Below are 9,408 nucleotides of genomic sequence, written 5' to 3'. Positions count from 1 at the left end.
AAAATGGTAGCAAAAAGATACATCAGTAGCCACATCAGCCTGTCTTGGTGCCACACTGTAAATAGCTGTGAAAGAAGGTAGGAAGAACGCGTGCAGGGAAATCGTACTTGTTGGTAGCTGGGCTCTTCAAAGCTGTGGCTGCAAACAACTGCCTTGTCTACTAAAATAGCATTCAAAACCTCCCCGCAGGGAAAACGCACGGTGGACTTCAGCCCCACTGGTGAACAACAGCCACGACCAACCGCTCAAAGCGGTCAGGTTAGAAAAGCGCTCCAGCCTGAAGCTGCAACCGACACACGGTTTACTGTGGCCGCTCGCGAAAGCGGCGGCGGCGGCCGGGCCGGGCCGGGCCGGGCCCGGCCGGGCGGCCGCACAGGAGGCCGCGCTTCCGGCAGCGGCCGGCTCCGCGCCTCAGCGAGCGGCCCCGTTCCCGGGCCCCTCCGCGGGGAGGGCGGCCGGGCCGGAGCGCTCTGGTGGCTCCGTCCCTGACGGACTACCGGCCACCTTCCATCTCCGCCGGCCCCGCCCCCACCGGCGGGGCGGCGGCCGTTAAGCGCGGGGCGCTTTCGTCACGGCGTGGCTGGGCCTCGGAGGCACGCCCCGGCCTGGCGCGCGGGCGTCACGTGAGCGGCGCCGGCGGAGTCAGCTGATCGCGGCGCGGCGGCAGCGATGGACTTTCTCCTAGGAAACCCCTTCAGCTCCCCCGTGGGGCAGCGCATCGGTGAGGCTCCCGCGACCCCGCGCCGCGCCGCTCCCCTGCCCTCCCCCGCGCCCCTGAGGTGGGCTCGCCCGCTGGCTGGACCCCCTTCCTCCAGGAAGCGGCGGCGAGAGCCCCGAGGGGGCGCGGCCATCCCCGCCTCCACGGCGGGCCTGAGAGAGCGCCAGCCTATGAGGGGAGCGTGCCGCTTTGACGGACAGGCGCTGTCCACCAATGGCGAGCAGCAAGAGCTGGACGGCTCCGTCGACCAGCCAATCCGTGTGCGGGGGGGGGGTCTCGAGATGGCGAGGCAAAGTTTTCTTGCTTAAAGGGGCCGAAGCAGCGGTGGTCCGAGCCACGCCCCCTCGCGCAGCCGCCACCTGTGATTGGCTCGGGCCCGTTCCCGCCGACACCTGCATGAGGACCTGGTGGGGGGAGCGGGCACATACGGAGAGGGGCGCGTGGGGGGTCGCTGATTGGCTGGGGCTCAGGCCACGGGGGGCCTATCAGCTTTCTAGATGAGAAGGGTGGGAGTTCTCCTTGAGAAGGGGGTCCTCCTTGGGGGCCATGACAGAGTCTGGAGGGCTTTGCTGGGAGGCTGGGGGGGGGTTAGGCCTGCTCCAGGCTCTTTGGGGCTCTTCCCAGGGGGGTTCAGTGCCACCCCCCCTGCTCTGAAGGAGGACAGCTCTATCTGGTGCTGCCCCTGCTGAACCTTGAGGTCTGCAGTGCGCAGGGCCCCCCCCCCCCCATAGGGCCACACTGCAGCTCCACGAGGAGGAAAGTGCCACCCCTGCACCGCTGGATTTCTCATAGGTCTGAAAATCAGCATGGGAAGTGAAATCAACTACAGGTTTATGGCATCTTCTCTGTGACCTCTCAGGCTGATGGACTACTAAGTCTTTTTTTAAACCCTGTGCTCAGGTCAATTAGATGAACACAGGGGAAGAAATTGATCAAAAATGGTCTCAAAACAGAGATATAGTGCTTAAAATGCTTAAAACAAAGGTTCTTTTCTTCCCCTCTTGTATTACATGCTTTCTGGTTGTGCTTGAGGTAGTACAGTTGATGTCACATGTTTAATCTATCCAGCATGATAGAAAATGGCCATTTGTAATTTTATACGCTTCTTCATTGTTGCTTTTTATCACTAGTGCCAACCTGTGTTCTTCATCTTGAAAAACTGATTCCTAATTCAGTACTTTTCAAACTGCTTGCGTGTGGGGTCCACATGTGTAGTGCACTGATTGTGTCATGTATGGTATGGGAAGGGAGCAAGCAGTTGATGTAGGTAGTGCTTTTAAAAGTCCTACTTATTTTAGAGGCTCTTGCTGCCCAAAGCAGTGTCCAAACAATATGGATAGGGCACTGTGATATGGCCCATGTTAGCGTGTTGGACAACATAGGTGAGATTCACTGCTGCAAGGTAGGGGAAGGATCGCTTTGGCCAAAGATATCAGGGAAGTTACTAGGTAATGAGAAGTTTCAGATGATCTTTGATGTCCCCCCAGGCAGTTGTCACATGTTGCATCACGCTTTCCAGGAGGAGCATTCTCCCGCCCTTTTCAGAATGAATGTTCTTTGATTCCCTGCATGAATGTATGGGATATGATTTTTGCATTTGGGTTGAGGCAAAATGAAGTAATCTTTAGATGTTACAGATTACATCTTGCCCTCCAGATCTTTTGATCAGTGTAGCAGCCAAATTATAAGTGATTTCCCTCTGGGCTTTTCTTCTGTTAAAGACAGGGTTTCCAAGTAACAAACCAACAGCAAAGAAGAGAAAATAAGTATTTCAAGAGTGTTGTCAGACAGGAATTTAGAATCCTTAGTACCAGAGGTGTGACAGTAGAGAGATCTTAATGGTTGAGGTTGCGGGAATCCAAAGGGTTGGAGGATTTGCAGTGTCTGAGAAGGGAACTGAAGTGTGGAGGACTTAAAAGGGCTGGTGGCTGTAAATATGAATGCTTTTTTCCTTCTGATCATTGCCTAGCAACATCCTGGGGACATGGATAAATGCTATCTTCACTATTTAATTTGAGACGCGAACATGACTTACCCTAAGTTGTTTGGTAGGTCAGTGTCAGCTGCTTATACAACCCTTGAGCCTGATCATCAAACCTGCAGAGTGCTGCTGCTTTGGGCTGTCTACAGAAGGCTTATACTGCATCATTGTAAATTACTTCAGCAAAGTCGTGTATGCTTGATACAGCTTATAAAGTCTAAAACAGCTTTGGATGAAGGCGGTGGAATGAAAAAATCTTTTGTGCCACACTCCAGTGATGTTCTGAAATTGCTTCATTAGTGTTAATCTAGTAAGTCCTCTTTATTTTGCTGACATGGAAACTGGTGCTTAGATAAACTCAGTGATTTGTCTCAGAATGAGTCAGTTGCAAACTGCAGAGGAGTAGGTTTTCCAGCTTCTTACTCCCAGTCCTGGAATTTGTTCACAAAAGTTCCTTTTGTTCTGTTTTTAGATCATGATATGTCCTCCTAAATAAGAGGAATACAGACTTTTTTTTTTTTTTTAATGCAATACTTTTGGCTAGCAGAGAACTTTCCAAAGAGTTTGGACTCTCCACACAGAAGGATAATCCCCTTGGCCTCTACCTAGGAGCTCCGAGAAACCTCAATATGGAAAACCTAACTCCGAGGAGGCACTCTAGTAGTAACAAGGCAACTGTAGAGTGTGAAAATGGAGAAGAAACCACAAATATTCTCTTTTCTTAAAGCTTAGAGTTTGGAATAGCTAGTAATTATAGCAAGGGACAGAGACTGGTTATTCCAGTGAGTGAAGGCAGATAGGGGAGAAAACTAAACATGTCATAGAGAGACAAAGAAGAGTTTGGGGGGCGGGGGGAGGAGGTTAAGTGTGTGGAAACAGGAGAAGTTGAGAATGGGAAGAGGGAGCTGGTGAGAGCAGATTGCTACTGCTTATGAGTGAGAGAGGAGGAGCAAATTAAACACAATCCACCAGAAAAACCACCACAGCCATTTAGATCACACCTTACAAGTGTCCCTGCACTCCTCTGAGCTGAACCTTGGGATCTTGGGAACTGATGGAAAGCAAATATCAGCTGTTCTCAATAACAGACTGGTGCCTGCAAGTTAATGCTTCTCAGATAAGCATTGACTTGTCTTCTGTGCTCCCTGTATCTGGAAGGGCAAAGAAAGCTCCCTGAAGAGTTTTAATGCCTGAGAGTCTGAGCTGATTCACAGGAAGGGAGCAGGAGGAGAAATTCAGAGACTCAAATACCCCCAGTCTTGTATCAGTTCAAGTCTGTGTCCATCATCATACTTGAATAAGGTTTGGTGGCATATCTTTAGAAAGTGAGTTGTCCCCCTCCATCTTTGAAGGAGAAATACAGTAAGGTCAAATGGTGGAGTCCTTCCCGAGTTTGTACTGGAGTTTCCTTGTGGGAAGAGAAAGCATGGCTCTAAGGAAGGAGACTTTGTACAGGATGATGGTTTGGGTCAGGGACATTATGAACTGCAGGGAGGCTGGGGGAAAGGATTCTTGTGTTGCTTTCCACTGGACTTACACTGTCAAGTCCAATGAAATGCTGATGCCCTCAAACTGCTGTTGAAATAGGTGGGAAAGTGTTTTAATGCTTTGGTGAGGAATTTAAAACTAGTGAGACCGAGTACTGTAGGGAAAGCTGGCTAAAGGCCTTACCTGGAGGAGGGGTGTGTAGTTTTTGGTGAGCTGCAGGAAAATATTTCACCTGTGAAGAGTTCCTGAAAGCTGCCTGACTGGTTGTGGCTGCTTCAGATCTTTGAGGGGAAACAAAGGGGTTGGAGCCTGCTTACTATCTTCTGTCCATAACTCCTATGTTTCTCTGTGCTATTGACTATATTAACGGTTTGCTGCTGCAGGAAACGGGTGGATGTGATTTCACGTCCAACAACAGGCTCTCTCCTGCCACAAGGGAGGAGACAATGAACCTGAAAAGAAACAAAACCATTGAGTCAAATTTGGTCTTAGCGCAAAGGAACATACGGCTCCATTGTATTACTGATGCCGTGTTCAGAATTGTTCCTTATCTTACAACTCCAGATAGTTTTGATAACTTAGTTACAGTAAGCAGGATTGCAGCAAATGCCAGAAAGGAAAGAGTCAAATGGTGTGAGTTTGGCCCGTATTGCAATCCTCAGAGGTTCTGGGTTGATCTGAGCAATTTGTGAGGCAGCACGCTGGAATCAGACAAAACCCAATGCTGTCACACCCGAGAAGCCGGACTGGCTGCCAAAAGAATATGGCTTTGAAGCAGCCTCATGAAGGACACTTGCACTCTGGATGTTCAGCAGCCAGTTGGTTTCAGGCTTTGAAGAAGATAGCATTTATACACTTACTGATAACCCCTGCCACGTGGCATTTTCTGTGGCACGTCGGGATCAGCTCCTTGGCACGCAGTAGTAGAAACTCCCCAATAAGTCCTGGCCAGTAGAGTAATGGGCAGGCAGCCATGCTCTGCCTCCCGCGCTTGCTGTTTTTAGGAACTTGTCGCTGTTCCCATCGTGGGCTCAGATTTCATGAGGGGCAGACAGCTCATGTACTAATTGCAGCTCATGAAACAGGGGCAGCCATCCTGATCCTTCATGTGACTAATGAATAGACTTTGTTTCCTTTCCTTCTGTAGGCTTTAGTAAAGGGTAAAGTTGAGGATTTTCAGAGAAAACTCCAGCATACCTTATTAAGTTTGGACAGTCCCTTAGTGCTTGGAAGCTAGGAGGATTAAAAGGGCATTAGTTCCAGCTGTCCCAAGGCTAGCTAGGCCAGGTCTTAATCTGTACTGGATAGATTCAAGTGCTTTGTCCTTGGAAATGTTTCATGGTCACATTCCTATTTTCCATATGCTCTAATTCTGCTCTTCCTGATTTTTGTGTGTTGAGTGTATGTTGCATTTATGGCAGATTGGCTGCTTTTCTGCAGCTTTTCATCGAGCATTGTCAGAGAGAAGGTGATAGCAGCAGGATCTTTGTTTCCTTGTAGGGTAACTGCTGGGGCTGTATGTGTCGCTTCTGAGGAATCCTCATTTTCCTATAAGTGGTCAGCCAGGTGAAAGAATGTACATGGTTTGTTTGCATTCCTTTCTGAAAGGCAAACTTGCTGCTCGACCTTGAGAGGGCTAATGCATTTGGAGGAAGAAAAGAGGGAGATGAGGAACAGGTTACAGAGTGACAGCAAGTATGGGGAAGCAAAAGAAGGGTGTTTGCAGACTCTGTTCACATTTGTGTGTGGTGAAAATGAAGTTGAAGAGGATTGGAGAGACTTTTGAATGACAAAGGCTTCATAGTTAGAAACAACTTTCATTTCATCCCCCAGTTTCTTCTGTAGCTCAGTATTTTCCAGCTTTTGCATCTGTTCCCAAGCTGTGGGGATTTTTTGTTTGTTTATTTGTTTTTATTTTGTTTTTTTCCTTGCATGTAGAGTGTGCTTCTTCCGTGGTGAGGTGGGTGGACATAGATGAGAGGGATGTTCCCTTTTAGTAGGGCAAACTCCTGCGTGACTGATTTGTGTTCTTCGTTGTCAGTGTTAACAAAGCAGTTCAGGGAGACTCCTAGCTAGACTGGGGTTTAAACTAAGGTGTATACTGAGCAGGATTTGCCCCTCAGCATCCTGGAGGAGAGCGCAAATGAAGTGTACCTTTGTGACCGTGACCGTGTGTACCAAATGCATCAGACCAACCTGAGTTGCAATCTGCCTGCTGGCAAGGCTGGGTGTGTGGCCTCCCAGAACAGAAGAGAACGTGGAGCTTTGCTACTGTACCAAGTGCTAACCCAAAGGAGCCCTCATGGAAAACATTTTGCCCAGATGTATTACCACAGCGTCACCCATTCATTTGCGTATGACCTGTGCACCAGGCATGCTCCCATGTAACCCCCTGCCCTAGATATTCTCTACCACATCATGTAATGCTATCTCATATGTTTCAGTGAAGAAGCTTAGATCTTCAGAGACTAGAATTCCTATTTAAAATTAATTGCTGAAGTGAAAAAACGTCACCTGACCCAAGAGGCCTTCAGGATATTATAACATGGCAGAAATAGTAACCAGACATTCAAATATGTGGAAAAGCATCAAGAATGCTCTGCCACTCACCTTCCCTTGTTTACCCTCTTCCATCTGATTGTAGCCATCACAATAGAATCAGTGTAATCACAGTGTAATCATTATATTTTCTAGTCAGCAGAAAAGGTGGTGATTAGATTATGATAAGATTAGTATAGGTAGCTTCGCCTTGTGAAGTGTGTAATCTGTGGGAGGGACGTGTAAGAGATGAAGGCAGTGTGGCTGTATTGCAGAGTGCTGTGAGTGTCTCTCTGCCTGCTCCTTAAAAACAGCACATCCTAAAACATGATGAATGTGTTTACCCACACAGGAGTTAAAAATCTTTTTTTTCCCATGTTATGGTCCCTATCCCAATATCACTGTGTGAATGGGTATTTCATTTCGTTCCACAGACAGATCATTAGCTATCAAAAACAGGAAAAGGCAGCTCTGCAGAGGAGGGTGCCTGCAAGGGGTAGAGTACCCACAGCAGCAAGGGCCAGCTCCAGATTTTGCAAGGAGAGCAGAGCAGTTTTGAAATGCAGGCACTTAAGCACCTAGCTTGGTCTGAACATTCCTGAAGAGCACCTTGTAGGTGCTGAAATGGGCAAGAGAAATAAGACTAACCAGACCAACTGCCAAACTGGGCATTTTAGAAGATGGGAAAGCTAGGAAAGAAGGTCCTTTCCTTCTGCTCACCATCTGCTTTTCTCAGTGTGTCTCCATCATCTGGAGAGTGCCTGGGTTCTGCCTGCCTTACTGGTCTTTCTCTTTCCTGGTGCTGTCCCTAAAGACATCAGTCAGCCAGCCCAGCTGGGATTGAGACATGGCTGATTACAGGGTGGAAGCATGGGTGCTCTCAGTAATGACTGTTTGTTGCATGAATCTCTGCCATGAATAACATCAAGGCCAATTCAGGAATTCTTAATTAAAGGGTACACAGTTGAAGCTGAAATGATATTGCTTGAACTTGAGCCTGCAGACCACTTCTGTCCGTACTCGCCAGAAGTTCGAGGGAGGAATGTAAATGTTCAAAAACAGAAAGCACTGCTTTGGCTGTTTGCTTGCTTGCTTGTTTTTGTAGGACCTATATAGAAGGAAGGAGGTTGATTCTTTTGTTTCCTTAATTTGGTGCAAATCAAGAGTGATGCTATTGACATTAGATCCAAGACAGTGAGAGCAGACCAGACTCATGGTTTCCTGTGCTGGCCCTGCCGCAGCAAAGGAAACAAGCCGCCTTCCCTCCGATTGTGGAGCTGAAGTCATGCATTTTCTGCTGAGGTCCTTTCTCTTTTTGTGTAGGACACCATTGAACTTGTGATGCGTGTGCTTGTAGCATGCCTGCTGCAGGGAAAGCTGAGCCAACACCCCTCTCAGTCCCAGCCAACCACAGACTTTGCAGTAGAGACTCCTAGTGTCCTGCACTTTGTGGCCCGGACATTGCAGTTTGATTCATGGCAGTTACACTTTCTGGTGGAAGCCATGGAGAGTGACACTAGGATCTGGGGCCTCATGACAGTTCATGACACCTGAACAGCAACCTGTGAGAGAGCTCTTAGCCTTGTCCTGCTTTGGTTTCTTTTTTCCAGAGAGAGCTACAGATGGATCCCTGAGGAGCGAGGACTGGGCTCTCAACATGGAGATCTGTGATATCGTTAACGAGACTGAAGAAGGGTAAGGGAGCTGATAAGAGTATGCCTCCGGCGGTGGGTCCCAGTGCATACTCTGTAACGCTACATCCCCAGACTTAAGCGGTACCATGCATTGGTGGAGGTAATAAGCCAGGTTGCCCCACAGTCCCTTAACCTGGAGATGCACTAAAGCTGTCAGAGCATCTGTTAGATGCTTTCCTGTAATCTCGTGAGCACAGAGAGCCATTCAAACAGGCCCAGAGAAACCTTGATTCAAACCAATTTGCCTCCTATTTCCCAAAGGCATATTTGAAATTCTGTCACTTTGATTTATTCCTCTTTCATAGCCTTCTCTTTCTCTCCTATGGGAATGTAAAAATCCCCAGGTTGGTGACTGAGGACAGAGGAAAATCTCAGGCTGCTATTCCGTTCTCTGACTCTGCAAGTCCTCCTGGGGTTCTGCTCTCAGGTATTTTCATATACAGTCACTCGGATGTGCAAAATGGGTGAGAGAGTCCTTGCCCCCTCTCCCTGAGGGGGAAAAGACAGAAGTCTGTCAGGGGTGTTAATTCTGGACCTGAGAATTTGCCAGTGAATTCAGAGGGGACTGTTCCTTCTCACAGTGGATGTGTCAAGAGCAGCATGTAAAAGGAAGGTGCTATATGGAATAAAAAATGTAGGTTTCATTCCTGCTGTCCCACCTTGCAGTGAGGCTTATATAGGATTAGCAAGCAGCCTATCTCTAGATTCACTGTTGTGTGTACACCAGGCCAAACATCTCTACTTACAGAACACCCCTTTTCCAGTCCTGCTATCCCCATGGTGCAAATATACTCGTCTCTGCCCACAGTTCTCAAGCTGTAACCATTTGGTGTTTCAGTTCTGGCTCCCTGATAACACAGTTGCACCCCAGTCATTTCACCCTCTCTCTCTGGGCACAGGCAGAGCTCTTCCTTTCCCTGGCTAACGCCCACCCATTGCAGCCTTGCACCCCAACAGGTTGAACCACTCCCTCCCTCCTCATTAACGGT

At 48.4% G+C, this 9,408-nt stretch overlaps 1 protein-coding gene across 5 annotated transcripts in view; it reads left to right on the top strand.

Annotated features, from left to right (window-relative positions):
- The first annotated feature begins 557 nt into the window (after nt 1-557).
- The window catches only part of TOM1 (target of myb1 membrane trafficking protein), a 30,501-nt gene continuing 21,650 nt past the window's right edge, over nt 558-9,408 (top strand). For 4 of the 5 annotated variants that reach the window (XM_068943583.1, XM_068943573.1, XM_068943592.1 and 1 more), the window contains exons 1-2: nt 587-721; nt 8,336-8,420. In XM_068943583.1, the coding sequence (XP_068799684.1) occupies nt 670-721; nt 8,336-8,420 (137 nt within the window). In that variant the 5' untranslated portion in view covers nt 587-669. Of the gene's footprint in view, nt 722-8,335; nt 8,421-9,408 lie in introns of all 5 variants that reach the window. The other variant, XM_068943600.1, reaches the window with a different exon arrangement.

This window comes from Struthio camelus, chromosome 1 (genome assembly GCF_040807025.1).
Source record: "Struthio camelus isolate bStrCam1 chromosome 1, bStrCam1.hap1, whole genome shotgun sequence".
NCBI lineage: Eukaryota > Metazoa > Chordata > Aves > Struthioniformes > Struthionidae > Struthio > Struthio camelus.
This window is presented reverse-complemented; position numbering and strand designations above follow the sequence as displayed.